The sequence below is a fragment of the Orycteropus afer genome, unplaced genomic scaffold (assembly GCF_000298275.1).
Source record: "Orycteropus afer afer isolate SDZICR_OR568_19922 unplaced genomic scaffold, OryAfe1.0 scaffold00009, whole genome shotgun sequence".
In the NCBI taxonomy this organism is placed as follows: Eukaryota; Metazoa; Chordata; class Mammalia; order Tubulidentata; family Orycteropodidae; genus Orycteropus; species Orycteropus afer.
The window spans coordinates 18,801,072-18,825,438 of record NW_006921596.1 but is presented as its reverse complement, the minus strand read 5'-3'; the positions used below and the strand labels follow the sequence as shown (position 1 = coordinate 18,825,438).

At 53.6% G+C, this 24,367-nt stretch overlaps 1 protein-coding gene across 1 annotated transcript in view; it reads right to left on the bottom strand.

Moving 5' to 3' along the window:
* Nucleotides 1-7,499: 7,499 nt before the first annotated feature.
* The window catches only part of CPNE2 (copine 2), a 35,919-nt gene continuing 19,051 nt past the window's right edge, over nucleotides 7,500-24,367 (bottom strand). Inside the window, exons 12-15 of the mRNA XM_007947379.2 lie at nucleotides 18,976-19,027; nucleotides 17,290-17,423; nucleotides 8,545-8,781; nucleotides 7,500-7,607 (exon numbers count right to left, since the gene is read on the bottom strand). Coding sequence (XP_007945570.2) covers nucleotides 7,500-7,607; nucleotides 8,545-8,781; nucleotides 17,290-17,423; nucleotides 18,976-19,027 — 531 coding nt within the window. The remainder of the gene's footprint in view (nucleotides 7,608-8,544; nucleotides 8,782-17,289; nucleotides 17,424-18,975; nucleotides 19,028-24,367) is intronic.

The window sequence follows — 24,367 nt, the reverse complement described above, 5'->3', positions numbered from 1 at the left end:
CTTCTCTGTCCTGACCACAGGTGACTTCTCCCCAGGAGTAGATTGGACGGTTTATTCTGCCTACAGGCATTACCTCCCTCAACAAAACTCCTTTGCCTGCTCCCTGTGCATCCCATGACATCTCTAACCCAATCTAAAATGTGCTGGAATCCACTTGTGGCCCAGATTTGTGTTTGGTTTCTCTTTCCACTCCAGTGCAGATGGCCAAACCTGTCCCACGTCTCTTCACTCACTGATGTGGCAGGGTGAGGGGCAGGCCCAGCAGAAATGCCACTAAAAATGCCCTGGAAGCAGAGACACCACCAGCTGGCTTGCTAAGGGTTTTGGTTTTATTGCTTGCTTTCTTTTTCCTTTCCCAGAGGCACAAAAAGGCCAGAGCGGTTATTGGGCAGGTATGACCACGTGGTTAGTTACACTGGGATTGCAGAGTGTGCAGGGGATGAGAACTGACCCAGGTGATGAAATGGAGCACTCCCCGGGAACTAACCATTCCTGACGCTGTGTGACTGAGTAGAGATGGTGAACTGTTTCTGCAGGGGTGCTGCTTAACATTTGCCCTTCACTGTGACTATTTTCCTTGTTCTTGGCCATCCTTCTCCTCCCTCCACCTAATCCCATCACTGTGGCCGATGGAGAAGGACTGGTTACAAGCCTGCTTCCATTGTCTAACACCTTTGCTCTGCCTGGCAAATTGTTTTGTTTTGTTTTTTTTAAATAAAGGATTTAGTTTAAGACTCTAAACTTTAGAAGAAAAATACATAGGCCTTATTTAGTCATGGCCAGAGGTCAGAACTGCAGGCGGATGTGCTGACAAGATGACTTGTTTATGGTGGCTCTTGGAATCCTCAGATTGCAAACCAGTGGGAAACACCTGCATATTCTGACTGTGCTCTGTACTCTGCCGAGACCCTTCTCTGTTTGGTACACAGTATAGTTAGAGCTTTTAACTATGGCTAAAGCTATTTCTAGCCTAAAAGTACTGCCCTAGTCCTTTCCTCTGCTCTTACCTGCTGTCCCTACAGCCCTGTTTCCTACCCGAACAGGGCAGCTCTGCGGCTCTGAGCAGCCAAGACCTAGAGGTACTGCTCCATCTCTTTGTCTAGTCCTCCAGGGATACAAAGGAGCACTGGTGGCACTGTGGTTAAAGCTTTGGGCTGCTAACCAAAAGATCGGTGGTTCAAATCTATTTTCCACTCCATGGGAGAAAGATGAGGCAGTCTGCTTCTGTAAAGATTTACAACCTTGGAAACCCTATAGGGCAGTTCATTCTATCCTATAGCAGCACAATGAGTCAGAATCGACCCAAAGGCAGTGATTTGACAAGGATACAGGGGCTCATCCCTTTGATTATAATAGAGGGAGGGAGGGAGGGAGAAACGGCATGGAGGCCTCAAGGACAGAGGTAGGCGTGGACTTAAAAACAAATCTACAGACTCCCCCTCCTTCAGGAAAATGAACCTGTAACCACTCTTTTCTAACCTGGTTTCTACATCAATTGTTTCTACTTCCTGGAGTGTGAGACTGAGAGAGACACACACAGAATGTGTTGACACTGTGATGCTGGCAGGCAGAGAAGCTACTCAGTTCTAACGTGGGCAGAGAGGCCCCTGGATCTCATCCAGCCTACTCCTTTTCCCCTTCAATGCAGTGACATTCTTGTGCCCGTTGGCAGATGGTGACTTCCCTTCACCCATAACTGATGGCTTGTGAATTCTTCCTCCTTTTCAGAACGACTCTGTGCTAATTGTTCCTGACTGTCAGTACAGGCACGTCAGCTCCAGCCTAACAAACAAGACGTTTAGGTGACTGTGTAGGCACCTTCTGCTTCCCTGCCTCATTGTTCCTGTGACTGTGCTGTCATTATTCCAGCACGTACCAAAGCAACCTCAGAGCATTTCAGGAGGCAGACCAAGTGATCAAAGTCACCATCATTATGGGGTTTGACTTTGAAGAGGCCATTACTGTATCTGGTGGCCATTGTGGATGCTAGAAGAAGGTGACAGAGGGCTGAAGGGATTAAAAATATACATTAACTTGAAAGCTAATAAACCTGTTGGAGAACAAGATCTTGTTTTTCCTATGCTGAGTTCACTCTCCAGCTGCTAAAACATGTAAATTTTGTTGAGAAGGTTAGGACTCTTTGGGCTGAAATTCTGGTTTTTGGTGTCTTGGGAGAGATTGAAAATCACTAGTAATTCTTTCATAGTATTCTGTTGTATCCATTAGTGAAGAGCCCTGAGACAGTGATCCAGTTTCTGTAGAAACCATTAATAGCAAAGCAGGATCTGCTCTGACCAAGAGATAAGCAGCCTTGGAAAACATCCAGCATAGACCTTGTGGTTCAAATCCAAAGGATAGAAGAACAGGGATAGAATGAAGCACTGCTTTAAACCATAAAATGGAGCACGCCTGCCTTAATGAATAATCGGGACTCTATAGCTAGGTCAGAAAGGATCAAAATCAAGTTTGGGAGTTTCTTTAAACCTGCTTATAACTCTTGAACTGTGCTAGAGAGCAAGCTAGTGTATAAAGAGTTCTATTGCCAGTTCTACGTGGGGTGGAGTATCCAGCTTGTATCACCTACCTTCAAGCCATTTCCTGCTAGCCATCTCCCTCTGGCCCTGTTACCTGTCAGCATGGGGAGAATGGGAGCAAGACAATCATAGCATCCATTTTTCCATCTGTTGAAAGCAGAGAGGCTGATGTGACTGGACCCAAAGAGGAGACTGTTTATTTATATGTGTTTATATGTGTCTTCCCTGGACTCCGGGACCCAGAAAAAAGGGAACTAGTTCCTGAAATCTAGCGAGTAGGAGACTTCAGCTATTTTCTGCAACATTCTAGACTGAGAGTCAGGAGCTTCTAACTCTAGGCTGGTCCCCTGCATCCTCAATTCTTTGATTCTCTAGAATTAAGAATTAGCTCTTTAGAATTTATTGCTACCTTCTTTCCACCCAAGTGAGAAGTTTTGTTTCCTTAAGACCTTCCCATTGCTTTGGCTTCTCCTCCCCAGGAACTGTGCCCAGTTCTGTCTTCCTTGGATCTTCCATAATGGTTATGAGCTTACAGTTAATAGCTCTTATCACTCTAGCAAGGTCCTTAACTTCTCTGGCTGTCAGTTTCTTCCTCAGTGAATAAGAATAACAGCGCCTGCTTCCTAACAAGGTAAAAGGTAATCTAGATTGTAGTTACTTGGTGTGGTATCTAGCAGTAAATGGTAGGGAGGCTCATTAGTAAGCATCAGGCCTCATCCTGTTTTGGGGTGGGGTGTCCAGAGCTTCCATTAGTGGTAGTTTATGGAATCCTATTGGCATTCCCCAGTTGCAGCTAGAACACTGGCATGATGAAGGGTCGGATTTGGTCGCCAAGGCTCGCAACTACCAGCTTCTGCTGTATGCTTTCCGCTTAGCTAAATGTTAATTGGTTAGGCACACCCGGTTCCTTGGCTCGGGTGGCCTAGCCGTGGGTATGTAGCTCAGCTGTTGGCTTACACCCCTCCAGAAAAACAAAAAAGGAGAGCTCAGTGGCAGTGCTGAGTCCAATCATTTGGACTTGGGTGTTTTCTTGATTTCCTGGCATGCACAGCCACTTACACATAGCAGCATGGAATGTAAGTTCTGCTCAGTGGGAGGCTAGAATCTTGGCAACACTTTAGTAGTCACAGGTTGGACACAAGAAGCCAGTCCCATATTCATGCCTTAGTGATGCTGCTAGGCTGGCATTCTGCTCCTCTACCTGCTGGAGCACTTGTTAGGGAGGAGGAAGTTTTGATTTACAGCAACCACAGGCAGAACAGGCCTTCAGCATTGGAGCTTTGCAGAAGAGACAGGCAGAAAAACCCAGAGAGCTAGCCCTCCTTCCCGAGCTGTGTTCCTTACGTCAGTTTGTTTCATTCATGAGCATATACCGAGGGCCTGCTGTGTAGGTGCCCGCCCGTCTGGGCCACTTGCTGAGTGTAGCATGGACTTCGGTGTATTTCCTTCTGAGGGAAGTCCTGGCGAGCAACCCTTGTCTACGTTGTGCAGAGGAAATTGAAATTCCTGGTGGTTCAGTGACTTGCCGGAGGTTGCACAACCAGGTGGCAGAACCAGAATTTGAATTTCAGCCTTTAACACTATGCCTGCCTTTCTGTGGGTCAATGAAGCTCTTAAACAAATGCCAGTGCCCAGCCCTTGGTGGCAGGATTCAGAGGTGAAGGAGTCCGATTTCCCACTTCACTTTTCAACTTGCCATCTGTGTACATGAGTAAAGTATCAGCACCAAACGTATCCCAGATGTGGACTTTTGTTTTTCAAGTGGCCCTTGGCAGGAGTTTAGGGGGTTGTCAGTCTCTTAGCCTTTTACTCCCTGAACTTTAACAGACATGAACAGGCATAAAAAAAGATGGCCGAATACCAGCTTTACTTCTCAGAGTAAAGAGCTCCCTAGTAAAGCTGCATTGGTCCTGAGACGCATGCTTCTTTACCCTGTGAATTGCAGCCAGCTAGGCATAAAGGGCCAATGACTGGCCACCCAGTCTCAGGCAGAGAAGGGGGCACAGAGAACACAAATGGCTTGATCTGCTCACCACATGAATCCTGCAGTTGGGGACCACCACACTTGAAGTACATTGTCCCCAAGAGTGCCAGCATTTGGGATGGACCCTCAGTGCAAAGTAGAAATGCTGCCTTACCATGGCCCAGTAGGTTTCATCGATATGGAAAGTTACTCCCATAGAGAGTTAGGGGGAGGGGGAGAGATGGCTGCCTGAAAAGTGGTCACCTCAATATGCTTTTTAGTCCCTTGGGGACTAAGGAGGGACTGTAGGGCTGGGAGAAGGCTCTTCTCCTGTTTAGGGGGGCTCTTGTGAATCAGAGTAGCCCTAGTGGTGCAGTGGTTTAAAGTGCTAGGCTGCTAACCTAAAGGACAGTGGTTTGAATCCACCAGCCACTTGAAGAGAGAAAGATTTACAACCTTGGAAACCCTCTGGGGGCAGTTCTGCTCTGTCCTGTAGGATCACGATGAGTCAGAATTAAATCAGTGGCAGTGGGTTGGGTTTGCTTTGGTGAATCTGAACTTCACAGATTTTTCCCATGCTAGGGTGGGTACAAAATTACCTGGGTGTGACACCCAGCTAGACTGTTCTGGTTACCTAGTACTACTCTGACAAGAATATACCACAAATGGGATGGCCTTAACAAACAGGAGTTTATTCTTACAATTTGGAGGCTTTAAGTCCAAGTTCAAAGTGCCAGCTCTAGGAGCTGAGTGAAAGCCCCTCAACTTTGGGGTCCAGCTCTGCTTCCTCCTCCCGACCCACTGGAGCTAGAGGCATTTCTGAAGTCCCAAGGTTGACAAGTAAAGGCACAGTCCCGATGTTACCAAACCACACGGCAGGCCATTAACTTAAGTCCGTTGTAAGTCCCAGGGTTGGCAGAGCATGGCAGGCTGCTGAGCAACAACACAGCTACATGTGTGCCAAAGGCTAGAGACCGTGCCCAAAGCTTCTCCTTATACACAGGAAGCAGACCACATACCCAAAGGCAGCTACTCAGCTGCTCACAGTAGATTCCACCATGGAGTTGATTACCAGTGTCATCATGGGGAATACTACATCCAGCTGCCCAGCCACTCAACCAGGACTAGCCAAGTTGACACACAAACATAACCATCACATAGGCCTACTTGAACTACAGAGGGCGAGGATACACAGGCAGTCTTGTGCTCACAGTTTGACTGATACCATTGCAGCTGGCCTGAGCAAGGGCTTGGCACAAAGCAAAGGAGACAGATGTGCTAGTCCCTGGGTTCCACCCATGTTGCCAGGCTGGCCAGGGGGTGGGGAGCTGTGCTTTTGTGACGGACCCTCCACAAATCAGGGCCATCCTATGTCCCTCTCCACTGAAGGGAAGGGGGCCCTGAAGCATATTTCTTCTGACTTGTGGTGGTCACAGGATCAGCAGAGGCGCTGGAAGCTCAGGAGGAAGCGCTTTGACCCCCCCGCCAGATAAGCTGAGCTCGCTGGGCACCTGGTAGGGCTTGCCTGGTGTGCTGCCCACTTCTAGCAGGCCGGTAGGAGGAATGCTGACCTGGGAGAGCAGGTCGAGATTGCTGAATTCCCAGTTCCAGTAGTAAGGAATGGCCAATCCATTAGCAGCTTGAGCAGGGCCAGGGGCTGCACTGGAACAAGCGTGGGCCCTGGAGTCAGCCAGACTTGGAAATGAATTCTGGCTCTGCCCCTAACTTGATTAGCTTCTCGGTGCTTGTTTTCTCATCTCTGAGTGGTCAAAATAAGGAGCTGTGGGAGGGCTTATGAAGATAACACATGTAAAGCACTTAATGCAGTGTCGGAAACGTAGTTCTTCATGTAAATGTTAGCTGTTAACTGGTCACACATAAGCCGAATGGGCTGACTGGAACCTCAAGGAGGAGATGCATGAAAGAGGTATTATGTAGAAGGAGAGAGGGAACTGGGGGGACCACTGGTGTTTCAGAGTGGTCCTCTGCCTGGTTTCATGGTGTTGGGCCTGCACCTGGAGAGGGGGATGAGGTAGAAGCTAACAGGCTGCTGTCAGCAGGGATCCCGGAATATGGAGCCAAAGCAGGGCTACTTAGGATCCCAGAGCCAAAGAGGCTTCCACACACCACAGGCCATAGGGAGTACCCCAATGCCTGCGAGACCTGGAGGAGCAAAGGGGGGCAGCACTGCTGTCCTTTGGGGTGCCACAGGATGGAGTGTGGACCAGGAGGGTGGGACCGTGAGGCTGGGCTTGAGTCCCCCGGGGTTGGCAGGTAGGGCCTCCCACAAATCCTGGTGTGAAGTGTGGGGTGTGCAGGGACCCTAGGAGACCTACGAATGGTGGGGACCAGCGCATTCCACCAGGGCATATACAGTACACTAGGTTCTGTGCAGTGCATGTCCCCAAGTGGTGACATCACCTCACAGGCTGGCTGGGGGCAAGGGGTTTTCATGCTTCATATTCTTTCCCAGTCTTCCTGGGATCAGTGAGTCCCACTGGGTCCCAGCTGAGGAAGGAGCTGACACGGGGACATCTGAAACTCCTGTATTACCCTGAGTAGAACCAACAGAATATGGTCACAGTATAAGAAACCAGAGCAGGAATGAGGTGGAGGCTACAATACAATAGACGTACCAGGACACCTTCCAGAGTCTGCAGCTAGTTATGTGGAAAAAGCCAGCTATGATTGTAAAAATTTTATTCTCTTTAATAACAATAATAATTCCACGAAAATTATACAAAGTACATTCATTACTTAAGAGTGGTGGGGTGGGGAGAGGAGGAGAGGAAGCCAGTCTGGCCTGGAAGCATCTTGGTTGACTCCAACAAAGGAAGCCCAGCTGGGCTGGGGGAGGTTGGGGGTGGAGGTCCAGTTGTAAAAAATAAAAACGTAGATCGGTAAAAAAAAGGCCACCCACGAGGAAGCAGGGTGAACGTGCATGTTCCTGGGGGAGGGAGGGTGGCTCAGGCGGCATGCTGCTGCTGGGCACAGGCTGGCGCTCAGGCGAGCTCCGAGTTGGTGGGGGGCAGGTTTTTATGCTTGAAATACTGCACGACTTGTTGGGGCAGTTCCGCCAGCACGGCTTTGGCCAAGGTCTCCTTTGCCGCCTGCAGGGGGGATGTGAGGTGGAAAGAGGAGAGAATAGGGATTAATGGTGGGAACCTGTGAGGGGCACCATGCCTACAGAAGGTGTCCTTGGAGGACAGGATCAGAGCTGAGGGCCAGGCTGTCTAAAACCAGCAGCCCTCATCCCAGTCCCTGCCTGAAATGCCCCCATTAGCAGTGTCTGCCTTGTGGTTAAGTGTAACTCTTACCTTGAGCACTAGAGAAGTCTGGAGCAACACTGAAGGATGGATTTGTCTGTGGGAGGCTTTTCAGGGAAGACAGTGAGGTGAGCCGCACAGCCCACTCATGTGGCAAACAGGGACCGAGCACCTCCTCGCCCGGTGGAAAATGGCTGGGGATGTGGAGCTGCATGGTATGTGTCCCATGCAGGACGGAGTGACCAGTGACCAGCATTTGTCCCCAAGAAGCTAATGCCCCAGAGGAGGGGCTCAACCCACCACAGGCACAGCTGTGAACACCATTGAGTACAAAACAGTGGGGTCACTCTCACTGGGACTGACTCCCCGAATCAGCCACAAGGGGCCTTGAGCAATCCTGACAGCCTCCATGGACACCATCGCTGGGGCCTCAGGGATCATAGTCAGGGGAGCTGAGGGTGAAAGAGCCTAGGAATGGGCCACACAATCCCAAGACTTCATCCTTGACTATCATCTCTGGTGGATGGGATCTTTCCTTGTCCCCATGTTAGTCAAAGGAGCTCTGGTGGCACAGTGCCTAAGGCATTTGACTACTAACCAGATGGTTGGTGGTTCAAACCTACCAGCTGCTTGGCAGAAGGAAGATGGGGCACTCTACTTCCGTAAAGATTTACCATCTCAGAAGCCCAATGGGGTGTTGGTGTAATTTTTTTTTTTTTTTTTTGGCGCCAGTCAAGAACGGTCCCTACCCCACCCACTGCCCGTCTTGGCCCATACTCACGTTTCGGAACTCTCGAAAGGGCACAAACTGCACAATGTCGCGGGCTGCCTCCTCACCCGTGTGGGAGCGCAGCGTGCGGCTGTCCCCGTCCAGGAACTCCATGGCAGCGAAGTCGGCATTGCCCACGCCCACAATGATGATGGACATGGGCAGCTTGGAGGCCTGCACCACGGCGTGCCGTGTCTCCTCCATGTCACTAATGACACCGTCCGTAATGATGAGGAGGATGAAGTACTGCTGCAGGGAGAGGGTCAGATGGGTACTCAGCAGGGTCCTGAGGTCCTGGCACCCTCCCTCCCTCATGCCTCTAAAACCTCTCTGACCCCTGGGAGGAGGGCAGCTCTTCTCCAGCTGCAGCCAAATCCCAGCCACCTCCCTGGGCAGGCTGCTCCCTGGGTCTTCTGTCATTGCAGGACTTGCATCTGTCTGAACACTGCCCTGGTCACAGCCTAGGACACATACTGCCTCTTGCTCCTTCCTTAAGTGTCATCTTAGACTCCCTGGGATCCTGGAAGCCCTGGACGCAGGGCCTGGCTCTGCCAGTCACTGCACTGTCAGACTCTGGGCAACTCACTTAACTTAATGGGCCTGAGTTTCTTCACCTGCACAGCGGGAGCTAGGGCACCCATCTCATGAACAGCTAATGAACCTGATTTGTGGCAGCAGGTCCCTGATAGGCTCACCACTGGTGAAGGAAGACACAGCCTGGCTGCTGAATACCAGCTGCCCCCTTTCGGCTGCACCTGGGCATGAATACCTATGTTCCACTCCCTACCCTGAGACACCAACCCCTACGGGAGCTAAGAGCAGGTCCTCTGGGCCAGTGTGTCTGGAGTGTGGGACTGTGCAGGTAAACAAGCAGATGTGGGGTCATAAACCAGATAGCACTGAGCCCCACTGAGTCACAGCATTTGTTTTGCAATGTTCTTTCAGTTCTAAGAACCGTCTGCCCAGGAGTCTTAGTTGCTGCTCATGAAAACAAAACTCACTGCCGTCAAGTCAGATCCAATTCATAGAGACCCCTCCTTAGGCTTACGAGGCGGTATCTCTACAGAAGTAGATCGCCCAATCTTCTTTCCAAGAAGTGGCTGGTGGGTTTGAACCACCAGTCTTCTGGTTAGGAGTCAGATAAATGCCTTAGGCACTATGCCACCAGAGCTCCCTAACTGCTGCTAAACCCACTGCTTTCGAGTCGGATCCAACTCATAGTGACCCTTCCTTGGGATTCCAAGGTGGTATCACTATGGAAATAGATTGACCAACCTTCCTTCCAAGGAGTGGCTGGTGGGTTTGAACAGCCAGCCTTCTGGTTAGCAGTCAGATGCCTTAGGCACCTACTTCCTGGTTAGCAGTCAGATGCCTTAGGCACCTACTTCCTTTAACAAAGACAGCAGGCAGGAAGCTCAGAACTTCAGAAACAATAGTCTAGCTAGACTTTAATACATTGTACAGTTTTTGTTGTGTTTATTTTTATTGTTACCCTCTACGGCAGATGATATTGACTTTTCACTTGCACTAGAATATAAAGTTTCCTTCATAAAATCTATTTAAGTGAAAAAACACTGAATAATTAGTATGGGTGATACATGGATGTGGTATGATCTGTGAAGGTGGGGCGGTGAATGAACGAAGTTCCAGAAAGCCATTCCACGGTCCCTGGAGCCCCAACTTCCAAGCAGCTAAGATTTAACTTTTAACCCAGCTCTGCCATAGCACCTTCTGGCTTCTTTTTTAGGGAACTCAATTTTCCCTATCCATAAAATAAACTTGGATACGTTTATTTGTGGCTTTTGTTCTCAAGTCTGACTTCTTGATTCTCAGAAGAAATTAGGGTCGAGATGACTCCAAGGCCCTGGAGCCAAGGAGGGCAGCACTCAGCCAGACCCCAGCCCACCCTCTTATCCAGCAAAGCCATTTGCTCCCTGAGGGCAGGGCCCCCAGAGTGCCTTGCTCCCTTACCCGTACCCCATGCACAGACTGGAAGAAAGGAGCCAGGTAGGCCACTTGGAGGCACGCACCCTGCCATCCTAACCCCCGGCTCCAGGCAGTGGTGATCCAGCTCCTGCTCTGTGCCTTTAAGAGGCCAATCCTTTGGCTGGGGATACCTGTTGCCATGGTGATGGCAGCCTGACTCCCCACAGTGGAGAGCTGTTGCTGCCAGCCCCCCATCCCTGAGGTGAGGAAAGCCTCAGAAGCCCATCTAGACTCTTGTTCCCCACAGTGTTCCACCATTTTTCCAGCACCCCTTAGCCCCACCACCACCTCACCAGAAATAGTCCAGGGCAGTATTTCTGGGGCACCTAGGCTGCCAGGTGGGAGGGCACTGAGAGGCCTGGCAATAAGGAAAGAAAGACCGCTTGGCCTTGGTTTCAGATGCCCCCCCACCACTTGGTGGGTGGGGCTTGACTTCCAGCTCCTTCAGCTCAGACACATAGCCAACTCAGATATGTGGCTCCCCAACCCATGCTCTCCACAGGGCTCTCCTGTTTTTATCAGCCACACATCTGGATTAGGAGACTTCCTGGAGGCCTGGCCTCCTGGCTTATCCTTGCAACCTCCTCCCGACGGAGATGGGGAAGTCAAGACAGGGCTGGGAGTCCTTAGTGACACACAGTGACAGTATCCACACAGATACTACCTGTCACCCCCACATTGTGATTCCTGCTTTAAAGATGAAGGGATGGGCTCAGACAGATGAAGTGACTTGCTCAAGGCCCCATAGCTGGGAACTGGCACTGTCTAGATCAGACCAAGTCTGGTGGACTCGGAAGTTTGGGCTCTCTCCACAATATCCCATCTCTCTCCCAGTAGCATCAGTGGCCTGCACTTATCTCCCCAACAAAGAAAGATGTGGTGGAAGAGGCTTCCTACCCCCTTTCACCCAGCACCCCAGTGTCCAAGGGCTTGAATGAACAGGACAGCAGCCCAGGTGTGGTCTGAGAACCACTGCACTGGACTTCAGCCTTCACTCCTGTGTGCCAGCCCGCCATCCACAATGCCCACACCCAGGTGTCTGGCTCCAGCCTCTGCCCACTGGGGCCAAAGGGCCAGCAGCCTGGACCAGCCTTTCAGGAGAAGTGTAGTTGGCCTGTCCTGAGCTTCTTGCCCAGCCTGGCAGAGCTGGGGCTGTCCAGGAGCTTTCAAGGTCCAGTACAACCCCTGGGCCCACCCTCCCACGCAAGGCAAACCAGAGGGAAGGCCGTGGAAGGGGAGAATGGAGGCAGAACAGGGTGGGAGAGGTAGAAGGGTGCTCCAGACTCTGCAGACCTGCACACAGGCCTGACTCCCCACAGTCTGCCCTACCCCAGGCTTTCCCACCTCCACGTCTTGCTTTCCTTCCATTCCTTCTGCTCGGCATACCTTCCCAGCCATAATTCCAAGATCCACCTTAGCATCCCATCCTTCCTCCCAGGCAAAGCGCAGCTCTCCCCAGCCCTCAACGCTGCTTCCCCTCCCAGTCATTGTCTCTGGGGAGGGCTCCTTGGGACGCTTTCTCACCCTACCTCCTGCACTCTCCTCAGGGTTCTCCTCTCCAGCTCTCTGCACCTCACAGGCCCATCACAGGGCATGGCATCCTGCCGGTGCTCCAGAGACACAGGCCAATCACAGTCTATTGGATCCCAAATCCATGCTCCCAACACGTCCACGATGGAGGATCTATCTCTTGCCTTTACCCAAAGGTTCTTCAGGTTTCTAGGGCTTTAAATAGCCACTTCCCCTAATGCATTTACTGTGATTTATGAGAAACTGACTTTCCACAACAGTTCCAGGCAGAGTCCAGGGCAGCGGCACTCACCCCCAGCTTGTTTCTGAGAAATTGGCTGCTGAGGGCTCTGGAGGACACAGTGGGATTTCCAGGGTGTCAGCTGCTTCCCCAGCTCCCCTTTCACTGGGACAGAGCCTCTCAGGTGGCCAACCAGGAATGGACCATGGATGGAGGGAAGGATGGACGCCCCATGGTGGAAAGCCAGGCATTTCCTGCTTAATGCCTGTCAGGGGTTCCCAAATGCCTCCTGGAGAAAATTCAGACTCATCGGTGGCCTCCAGGGCCCTGTGGGACCCAGTCTACCTTTTCAAACTCACCTACCCACGACTTGAAGGAGCCCTGGTGGCACAGCAGTTAAGCAGTTGGCTGCTAACCAAAAGGTCGGCAGTTTAAACCCACCAGCTGCTCCATGAAAGAAAGATGTGGCCGTCTGCTCGTCACAATTAAGCTTTGTTAACCCTATGGGAGGGAGCTCTGGTAGCATAGTGGCTAAGACACTTGCCTGCTAACCAGACGGCTGGCGGTTCAAACCCACCAGCCACTCCTCGGAAGGAAGGTTGGGCAATCCTACTTCCGTAGTGATAACTGCCTCGGAAACCCAAGGAGGGGTCGCTATGAGTCGGGGCCGACTCGACGGCACATAACAACAACAACAACAACAACAACCCTATGGGACAGTTCTACTCTGTCCAGTAGGGTTGTTATGAGCCAGAATCCACTCAGCAGCAACGGCTGCAGGCAGTCCTTCAGTTACTTGCACTCACCATGCCTTCAGGCCGTTGCATCTACTGCTCTCTGTTCTGGAAAACACACACGTACCCTTTGTGAGGCTAACTCATAAGCACCCTGCAAGTCTTAGCATGGGCTTCACTTTCCAAGAAGCTGTTCCTGACAACCCCCATCTGAGTTGTTGTTAGGTGCCACTGAGTCGGTTTTCAACTCATAGAGACTCTGGGTGACAGATCAGAACTTCCCATAGGGTTTTCCAAGCTGTACTTCTTTATGGGAGAAGATCACCAGCTCTTCCTCCCGTGGAACTGCTGAGTGGGTTCAAACAACCAACCTCTCAGCAGCCAAGTGCTTAACCATTGTGCCCCCAGGGCTGGGCTAGGCATCCGGCGCCCGACTTTCTGATCCTGGGCTCTCCTTATCACAGGCTTAGTCGTGGTGCATCGCTGCTGCTCTGCCTGGTCTGGCTCCCCCTAGACTGTCAGCTCTGGAAGGCAGAGCCTGTCTCTGGTTCATCAGGGTCTCCCTGGTGCAACACGCTCGAACGGGAGCGTTGCAGGCACGCCTGGAGATGCTTTGCACCACCTGCTCTCCATTTCCTGTATGTGGGTGTGCATGTATCTGTGCCTGTGTCTGGGGACAATGAGGGTGAAGCCATACCTAATATTCTCCAGAGAGCAACTCAACAAAAGCACCAGCTAGTCCACTAATTGTTCCCCTTTGCCTTGGACCTCAATGTCTCAGCACCAGCAAATGCTGGCCCAAGACGTGTCCTTAGACTCAACAGCCAACATTTCTCGAGTGCTCTGTGTGCCAGGGACCATGCAGAGCAATTTACATGCCTGTCTGGTTGGATGCTCACAAGGCTTCTAGAAGGCAGGCACTATTTCCATCATTCCCATTGGACCGGTAAGGAAACTAAGGCTCAGAGAGCTTAAGTGACCCGTTCCAGGGCACACGGCCAGGAAATGGGGGAGCTGGGATTTGAACCAGGTGCTAAGACTCCTGAACCTGTGGCTGAGCCACCAGGTAACCCCACCTCTCTCACCTTTGGGGTCCTGGGAGACAGGGATAATGCAAAGGTTGGAGGCAGAGACGTGGTTGTATCGGTTGTTGGACTTCAGAACAGGGGGGGCTGATCGAGATCCCCCAACCTCACCCCTGAAGCCTCGATCATGCAGCTGGGGTGGGTGGCAGAGTTGGGGTCACCAAAGCAGCTTCCCAAGCGTATGGAAGCCAGGAAGAGGCCACTTCACCCAGGTTAGGAGGACCAGGTCAAGACAAAGTGCCAGGGCTGTCAAGAGGCCAGGACTCGACAGATCTTACTTGAGTCTCAGGTCTGTGTACCCTTGAGAAGGGGCCAGGTTCTTCCCTCTGAGGACCTGCAACAGCTTTCTCCAAAACACAGGCACCCTTCCTAGCCCCTGCTCCGCCCCAGGCCTGGGGTCTACCTCTCCCCAGGACCCCATCTCTGGCCCAAGGTTGTCCCCTGCTCCGGACTCCGCAGGTGCAGGAAGTGAAAAAGCACAGCCCCAATGCTGGGTTCTGCTCCTCCTATACCCGCCTCCCCCCAGTTCCTATCCCCTACCCTGTGCTTTTTTCCCTTAAACAAAAACCAGACCTTTTTTCCATCCCTTTGAAAGCCAGCCTCAGATGGATAATAGACCGAGCAGGACAATGGCAGGCTAGCATCCAAGATCCAAGCGGGCGCTCCAGCTGAAGAACTGTCTCTCTCTCTCATCCCACCCCCTTCAGGAATTAAAGAAGAAAAAAGTCCCTCCCAGTTACTGCCCCATTCAGCTGGTCCCAGACCCTCCCAGGGCCCCTGGAGCTTTTAAGACTCCCATTTCATAAGAAGGCTCGGAACTCACTGCCGGGCCGGGCCTACAGCAGTGATGACCAGCACCCCCTCCTTCCCTGCTGATCCTCTGCCACACTGCCCTTCTCCTGCTCACCCCCATTCAGTGCCTTGAATGTGCTGTGCCTCAGCCTGGGATGATCTTCCCTGACATCTGCTGGCCTGTCCTGCCTTACCCTTCAGGCCTCTTTGGGTGCTGCGTTAGCTCACTTAATCCTAATACCACTTGCTCAAGGTAGGGCCGAGTGTACCGATGAGGAAACTGGCCCCAGAGGTTCAGTGGTTTGCCCAAGACACACAGTGAGGAAGGGGCGAGGGCACCCGGTGGCTTGGCTCCAGGGCTCCTGCCCCAGCCTGAGCGTCATTGGCCTCCTGAACATGCAGAACATGCCCTGCCCCTCCCCCGGCTGGTCCTTGGCTCCTCGTCTCTCTCTTTCTCGTAACTTCACCTCCCTGGTGACCAGGTGTTCCCTTCTCTGGGTGGTCCCAATGGTGCCCTGACTGAGGCACCTCCTCACACCTCCAGAGCCTCACATGGTGCTCGGCCCAGGGTAGGTGCCATCTTGAATGCACCCATTACTAGAGCACGTCTGAGCACCTGCCACACACCAGGCCTGGGCGAGGCAGAAGGTATGATGGTGAACACCCAGTTCTGGCCCCGTGGGGCTGAGAGTAGGGGTCATGATATATAAGGAAACACGTAGGATGTGAACGAGACATTCCCAACTGTCACCAGAGTCAAGACAGAAGTAAGCAGACAAAGCAGGGGCAGAGGGGCAATCTCCTTCCGATGGGTGGTCAAGAAAGGCCACCCTGAGAGGTGGCATTAGAGCTTGGCACTGAGGGGCTGCTGGCAATCGCCATGCGTGTGGAGAGTCTGGGGAGACTCTTCAGGCAGTGTGAGCAGCAAGGGCAAAGACCCCATGGAACAAGGTTGGTGTGTTTGAGGGACAGGATGGAGGATGGAGGTGGGGTGGTGGGATCTTCCTAAGTGAGGGGAGGGGAGGGGCGGGGGAGAGAGGGAGAGGAGGGGCCTGGGAGGACTTAGTCTGAAAGTGGAGGGGTTTCAGTAGGAAGTCATGGGATCTGATATTTACTGTCAAAAGGACTCCTCCGTGGGAGGAGGATTACACCAGAGGGGGCACAGTGGCCGCAGGAACCCAGTGAGGGGTGGCTGCAGTGTCCAGTGAGGCACAGTGGTGGCTGTGACTATGGGGAAGCAGACGCATTCAGGATAACACTTTGGAGGTAGAGTGAGAAGAGCAGTGTGGGAAGGACTTCCACTGAAACGCAGCCCCTCTTCCCTTTCAGCCAAGGTGGCGGCTGGGGGCAGGGCTTGTCACGTGCACGCACACTCCCAGGGAGCTGTGGCCAGGTGGCAATGGAACCCGACCTCCTCAGTCCCAGTCCAGCATGGGTCAGGCCCCTAGGGCTGGATTCCAGCCACAGCTGAAGGCTGCGCAGTGGAACTGGGGAGAAGGGTGGGGAAGTCCCACCCTTCGCAGACACTCAGGCTCCTGAGTTGCTTGCCACTCACGGATTTCTACCAGGCTTCTCGTTTCCTGACTGGCCTGTTCAGTCAAGCCCAGTCTGGAGTCCAGAGTCAGGGTGAGAAGACAGAGGGGATGTCAGAGAACATGTAGAGAGAGAGTCACTGTCCCAGGACAGGGGGGAAGATTCCTCAACCCTCCTTGTAGAGCCAGGTAGGGAGGGTCACGGTTAGACAGCAGAGGAGGTGGGCTAGGTGACCTTTAGTGACCCGGACACTGGCCCCAGGTCCTCCCTGTGGAGTCAGCCTAGAGCTGGGAAGGGAGAAGGGGTAAGGACCAGGATAGGAGACACCCAGGATAGTCATTTGCCATACATCCCAGAGGCCTTGCAGCACCGTGGCCTTGACAGTCTCAGGCCGATGTCCCATTCCTTCTGGCCTTCTCACTTCACATGCCCCCTGTCTCATTGCTGAGCACAGGGCAGGGCCAGACAGTTCTGCAGCCCTCAGCAGGGCGGCCTGAGGTAGGGGCTGCTCTAACTGTAGCTAGGTGGCCCAGAAGGTCAGCTTTAGGACCACAGGTATCACCTCTTCTTGACTCTGAGGAGACTTCTCCCATGGATCACAGTCCTATTTCCTGCTGACCATGAACAAAATTGCTGTGTCCTTCTCAAGTCTGTGTTCCAGGAAGCAAAGCTGAGTCCGTCCAACCCCTTCATGATACTCGCAGGTAAACTGAGGCCCAGGAAGCGATAGGGATATCAGAGCAAGCAGAAGGCAGAGAACCCTGCTGCCCAGACTCATGAGGGGTGGGGTGGGGTATAAAGGACAGACCTCGGTCTACACTCCCCGGACAGCCAGGCCTGGCCCTCCTCATGCCCACACTTGTGGCCACCTACTCACCGTGGCTGTCTGCTGCTGTGTGGCCTGGGCCGCAAACCGGGCCACGTGGTTGACAATGGGCGAAAAATTGGTGGGACCGTAGAAACGGATGTGGGGCAGGCAAGCTGAGTACGCCTGGGCAATGCCATCCACACCTGTCTCAGGGAGAAGAGTTAGGGTCAGCCCAGTCCCACTGACCCATGGCCTCAATGAGGTCACACTAGCCCTACCCCCACTCATCTAAACTGTTGACAAAGCATCTACTTCCTGCTCACCCAAAATGCCCCTCCCATGGCCAGGGTGGGCACCATGAGAGTGAGACATCCCAGACTGCAGGGACAGAGTAGCATAAAGCAAACGGCTCTGAATTTCCAGCCAGCCAGACCTGAGTTCGAATTCTGCCTTTGCCACTGCTTAGCTTGGGGCAAGTTGTTACTCCTTCTGAGTCTGAGTTTCCTTGTCTGTCTGTGGGGCAGATATTTCCTACTCTTGGGCAGCGGGCAGGAGGGAGATCCAGCAGGCCCTTCACTGAGAAGGGGCTTGCAAAGCCTGCAGTGATGCTTTGGGCCCATAGGGGGCTCCAGGAGGCCTGTTCTGGACACTTCTTACCAGCGTGATGTGGGATTAAGTGAGATGCTTATACAGCCCCTGCACACTGCTCTCTGTAAATAAACAGCTGCCATCATGAGAAAAGGAGATCCCCACTGCCCTATGGTCCTGCCCAGAAGGGCTCTGGCCAGGATAGTCAACCAGCCAGAAGCTGGACACAAAGTCTCTGGATCCCTGCTCCAAACCAGACAGCCCCCACTAGGAGCACAGGCCACACCTCCAGCTGACTGACGCCCAGGTCTCTGGGTCACAGCATCATTTGGGGACTCCAGGGGAGGCTGATACACTCTCAAGCCAAATCCTAGGCAATCCTCAAAGGCCAAAACAGACCCAGAGGGGCAGGGGCCTGTTCGTGGTCTCATCGTGGGGGGGCTCCCCTCCTCTAGGCGCAACTGGATCCCCCTCCCCTCCTCCAATAGTTTCTGAATTGTTCCTAGGAAGCTCAGAAATTCACTCAGGCCTGGGGCTAGGGGTGAGGCAGATGCCACTCCTACTTCCCAGTCACTCCCCCACCCAACCCCAGGCAACCCTCAGTCCTTCCAGACAAGCAAGGAAGGCTCTTCGTGGAGGGAGGAGAGCAGGGTGAGATGGGGTAGAGCTGTGCTCCTCCCAGTCTCCTTGCAGGACAGGGTTGTTGTTGTTGTTGTTGTTATGTGCCATCGTCATTGAGTCTCCCCGACTCATAGCGACCCCTCCTTGGGTTTCCGAGGCAGTATCACTACGGAAGTAGGGCAGACATGTAACGGTGGAGCCCTCACCACCTCCTTTCTACACATGGCTTCCTGCCCTTCTCACCAGATCATGCCTTGAGGTGAGCTAAACAGGTATCATTCCTCCCTAAGGCAGGTAAGGAGGCAAAGGCCCAGAGAGGAGCAGTGACCTCCTCAAGGTCCCACAGCCAGGAAAGGGCGCTGAGCCCAGGGCTGTCTGGCTTCAAACTCTAGCTCTTCCCCACCTGTCATTTTGAGAAGGTGTGAGGAAGAAAGGAGGGGAGAAAGGGACAGACACCTGCACTTCCCTGTTTCATCCTCACACACCTGGGGAGATAGCCGGGTGTGGTGCAAACCTAGGGCAGGTGCAGGTAGGCTTGACACTCACCTGAGCAGAAGGGGTTGGTGGGGTTGAAGTTGATGGCAAACTCATGGGAGACCTGAAATACAGAGAAAATGCTGAGCTGGCAGCTTCCTGTCCCCAAACCTGGGCCAGGCCCTCCCCCTGCCAGGAAAGGTCTCTCTCTGAGGGGATATGGCTTTTTCCCCTGGTTTGGGCTATTACACATCTCCTTTCACCCCACTGTGGGGTTGACCACATGGAGAGAGGCTGCCATCCTCAGTTCGTAGTGGGGAAAACAGAAACCTCCCACATCACCCTCATTTCTCCTGGGAATCCAGGGCTGTCTATGCCTCTGCCCAGTTCAGCATCCTCTGTCATCCTGAGTGGGACAGAGGTGCCTCTGAGGGCAGTGGATTCAAGGAGTCCTTGGAATGGCCCCTCTGTCACTGTCACAGAGGCCCCTTTCTTTGTGTCTTGAAGGCTTTTCCCACTTTAATCATAGACAGACATGCTAGGAAGGAAGCCCACCTCATGCTAGCTATGCACATGAGGGGTTAGTGGCCACTCGTCCAGAAGGGGGATCAGGAAGAGTCATGGTGGGGGGCTGTCACAGTCCCCCAGGGATTGGCCCTGCCTCTCTGCCTCTAGGCCCAGTGCCCCAGCCCAGGTGGATACCAAAGTCCAGTTTCATTTCACACACTCCAGATGCTCTGGGCCAAGAGCAGTTGGTTGATGATGTTCACCTGGCCCTGGGAACACAGAGGGGCCAATAACAAAACCCAGGGCCTCAGAAGAGGCCAGAGCTCTCAGACAGGGACTCAGACAGCTTTCCCCGTCCCTCCCTCACAGTCTAAAATCCCCACCCAGACCCCTTCCCTACCGCATGCCATGCCCCGTGTCAGAGCTCTGCAGGCATCGCCCCACTCCTTCCTCCTAACAACCCCATGTGGAGGGCCTGGTATCACCCTATTTTACAGACGAGGAAACCGACACTTGGGATGGACTGGGATATTCCCAGCATCTCAGTAGAACCGAGGCCGCCAGGGCTCCAGCTGCATGAACCCACTGACTTCAGAAGGTGCTCCTCTCTCAAAGCTCTAGGTACAGAGTGGAGGGGAGACAGCTGCAGACCTCAGCAGCTGTGGGGGAGCTTCAGCCTGGGCACAAACAATCCCAGACAGACCCTTTAGCTCTGAGATGCTACAATGGGGGTGCTAGAAGGCCCTACCAAGTCCCAAAGAACAAACAGGCCCAGGGAAAGCATATGCCAAAGCCACACAGCAGACCAGGCCTGAGAGCCCCCGGCCTCTGGAGCCTCACCAGGGGCTGGACCACTGGCCTTCCTGAGCCCCCCTGGGCAGGGGTGTGACTTAGTCACAGATGTTTACTCCAACACTGCCCAGGGCCTATGGGGCAGGGGTGGGGGGAGAGAGACCCAGCCTGCCCTGTGCCTATTTGCCAGGAGGGAGAGTTTGCAGAATAGGGTTTTCTGCCTTTGCTGTGTCAGTCCCAGCATGCAGCCGGTCCTCTGATGTCCCTCCTGGGACTATCCCTTCCCAGGGGTCCCCTTCACTCTGTCCCCCAGTCTGGGCTCCAGGTGTGGGGGACAGAGGTCCTCGTTGCCATGGATACCTGATGAGCCTCTATAGAGATTAAGAGGGGGGCTTGTATGGAGGGGGTTAAGAGAGGAAATGGTTGCCAAGGAAACAGGCCTCCCTTGGACCAACGACTTCCCACAAAATCAGATTTTGGAAGAGTTGAGAGACTGAGGGGGAAACGCCCCTCTTGAGAGATAGGGATAAATATCCTGCTATCTCAGCCCCCAGCCTCATCTCCCCTCTCTATGGGGGGGTGGGCCTGGCCTGGTGGTCAGGTGGGTGGGGTTCTGAGAGGTGATCCATCCACCCCAGAGGCCCGTGAGGTCACCTCCTCCAGCAGTTCCACTGCACAGGTGGAAAAACAGGTTCAGAAAGGGCGTGGGAGTATCCCAGTCACATGAGTGAAACACAGCCCTGGAGGTGGGGGAGAAGCTGTCCTTGATGCCCCTGGAGGGTCTGTCTGGGATTGTTTGTGCCCAGGCTGAAGCTCCCCCACAGCTGCTGAGGTCTGCAGCTGTCTCCCCTCCACTCTGTACCTAGAGCTTTGAGAGAGGAGCACCTTCTGAAGTCAGTGGGTTCATGCAGCTGGAGCCCTGGCGGCCTCGGTTCTACTGAGATGCTGGGAATATCCCCTCACATGCTCCCCTGCCCTGGTTTGCCAGAGAAACACCAGTAAACATAGCTAGTTCCTGGCAGCCACACCAAGCTGATTAGGGGCCCCTGGGGACCAGCTGGCCACAGGTCTTTGTCCTAGGGACCTCCTGCTGCCTCTGATTATCACTGGCCAAGTTTACCCTGCCTGGCCCACCCCAACCCCACAGTCAGTGAGTTACTAAGACTCTGCTCCCTGCAGCCCTGGCCAAGGCGAGGGCAGTGGAGGGAGGCATGAAGAGAACTGCAGGGAACTCCGAGTCTTCTCTGAGCCTCAGTTTTCCCATCTGTAAAGTGGGGTAGTCGTAAGCAGTGTTCTCCCTGCCCAGACATTTGCACAATTGTTGCTTCTTTCATGCTTCTGAACATGGGTCATGGCATCTGACAAACTTCATCTGACAAACTCATCACTAAGGTCCCAGCCTTCATGCCATCTCTCCAGGAGGAAAGGAGGGGAGAAGGCCCTATCAAGGCAAGGGTGTTCTGTGGGCTCACCTGGCCCAGCCCTGAGGGCAGGTAGCAGGCTCCTTCCAGCTCCTTCCCACCAGCTCTGCACCCTCAGCCAGCACCTCGTTTGCTCAGGCCGCTGAGCTGAGCCCCAAATACAGGGCTGACAAGCACATCTGCCTCTGTGCTAGGTGCTGGGACACAGCAAGAAGTCAGGGAGCCCAGGGAGGGACATGCAGCAAGGAAACCAACAGGCAAGTAACTGGAATGGCCTTTCTCAATTGGTCAAGTGACTCCTACAAAATGACTGGGAGGGACTATGCAAATAAGGTGTTTGTGGCCCACCAAGGAGACTGGACAGCCTGCTAAGAATGCAAATAAGGTTCTTGAAACCCTAATGGGGCGAGACCCGTTTTGCCACCCCAGAGGCAGCAAGGGGAGACCCTGCTACAATCAAGGAGAGCCAAGAGTGGAGCACATCCTTTGGACCCATGGTTCCTGTGCTGAGAACCTTGTAGGCCCCGGAGCTAGAGAGAGCGAGAGAGCTGTACCACCAGTGACCGCACGAGACAGCGAGAAGGAGTAGTGGAGAACGGCGGGAGCAGAACCCGAAGACTGGCGTGAAATGGCACGGTGGGCTTCCCAGCCTGCGAACCAAGGTGGGTATAGTGGGCATGGTGACCCCCGGAGCAAGAGAGAGCTGAGCTCCTTCAGGCCAAGGCCTCTGGGCACTTACTGGCAGAGCTGAAGAATTCTCTAACACTTGCCTGAGCAGGGGCCGAGGGCCAAAGAGAAGTCTGCCTATGGGCACAGCTGAGAAGAAACGATGCTACCAAAGACCTGTATCCTGAGTCTGAACTGTAACCTGTTACTTCCTGAATAAGCCCCATAATCTTGAGTGTGGTCTGTGAGTCGTGGCCACTGGAATGAATTACTGAATCTATCAGAGGAGTCAAGAATGCTGTGGGAGGGATGGCGGCATCAAAACTGGCACAAAGGTTGGAAGGGTAGAGGTACGTTTGACCCCCACCCACAGGAATGAGCCATGGGCTGGAGCTAACGGTGATTCTTCCCCCGCCGTGTGCAGTTAGAGGAGGTCTGACACCCATTTTCACAGTAACTGATCAGAAAGCTCTGGGAGTTAAGTACAAGTCCATGGGGCCGGGAGGAAGGGCAGGCAAGGCCTCCAAAGGGTGAGCTCTCAGCTGAGAAGCTGCGGTTGGAGAGTCAGGGAAAGCGAGCAACAGGTAGCAGGAGGCCACAGGCCAGGCTCAGGAGTGCAGAGCACAAGGAAGAGACTGGTGGCAGGGAGGGGTTGGGGTGCCAGCAGATCAGGTTCCCAGGACAGGGCAGGTTGGACGGAGCACGTGCCCGTCCCCAGCTCGGTCCAGCATCCCTCCTGGCACCGCCCAGTGCTGCAGCCTGGCCAGCCCCAGCCTCCCCAGAGTTGCCCTGTGACATTTCCAAGGAGGCTTTTGCACAAGAAAACATCTCATTCAGTGAGTTCTTTGAAAGCTGGCTGGTGTCCTAGCAACAGGCTCACACTGGGCCTGACCTCACCAGCCTGCCCTGCCCCCCAGAGTGGCATCACTGTGTCTGCCCAGAGCCCCAGCGTTGGTCCTGTAGGACCCTGCCCACACCATCCGATGGCTGCGATGCTCACCTCTCCCAGCCTGGGCCCAGAGCCACTCTCTGGGAATCTATGTGAACCCTGCCTCCCCAGAGAGGCCAGGAGAGGAGGCTCACCCTGGAAACAGTACGGGGGCACAGCCAGACAGACTAGAGGTGAGAGAGACATGCAGACTCGAGCCCTCTGTGCCTGTACCCCCACCAGCTGCTTCTTAGGGAGGCAGCAGACCCTGAGCATAAACTTTAAATCCACCTGCCCAGGTTGGAACCCAGGCTGCCGGCTATAGCATAACCTTGGGCAAGTCCTTCAAGGCTCTGAGCCTTGGCTGTTTTTCATTTTCACCTGTAAAATGGGACGACCTTCCCTGCCTCGTGGAGCCTCCGTGCCTCACTGACTTTTCTCACCACCGCCCCATTGGGCTCCTCCAGCTTCTTGGCTGCTGCCCTGGGGGCCTCAGGGATGCCGGTACCAAATACTCACTCTCTAGGCCACCAAACCACCCCACGGGCGTCCGCTCCTCATGCCCCTGGATTATGGGTGGAGACCGCCCTTTTCCTGCACCAGGCCTCTCCCCAGCCATACCTCAGGGGCCCCCACTCATCCATAAAAAGCCAGTTGCCCTGTGCTCCATCCGGCTTCCAATGGCGATCAGAGGTCGACTGCCAGGCCTTTCCTCCAAGGCCTCTCTGGATGGACTCAAACCCAAACCTCTAACTTTGTGGTTAGCAGCTGAGCATGCTGTTTGCAACACCCAGAGTCTCTACACTCATCAAAGAGTCATAGATGACTCTTTTCACCTTGACCTCTCTCTTCTGGCTTCTTCCCATCATCTTTTGACCTGCCTAACATGCCTTCTCCCCTTTCCCACAGCCAAGGATTGTCCACACCTCCACATCCCACTTCCTCCCCTCTTGCTTCCTCCTTAGCATCTTACCTCCACTCACTCCCCCACATCCCACTATAATGAATCTCACTGTTGTTGTTATGTGCCACTCGAGTCAGACCACACTCATAGCAACCCCTCATTGGGTTTCTGAGGCACTATTACTATGGAAGTAGATTGCCCAACCTTCCTTCCGAGGAGTGGCTGGTGGGTTTGAACCGCCAGCCT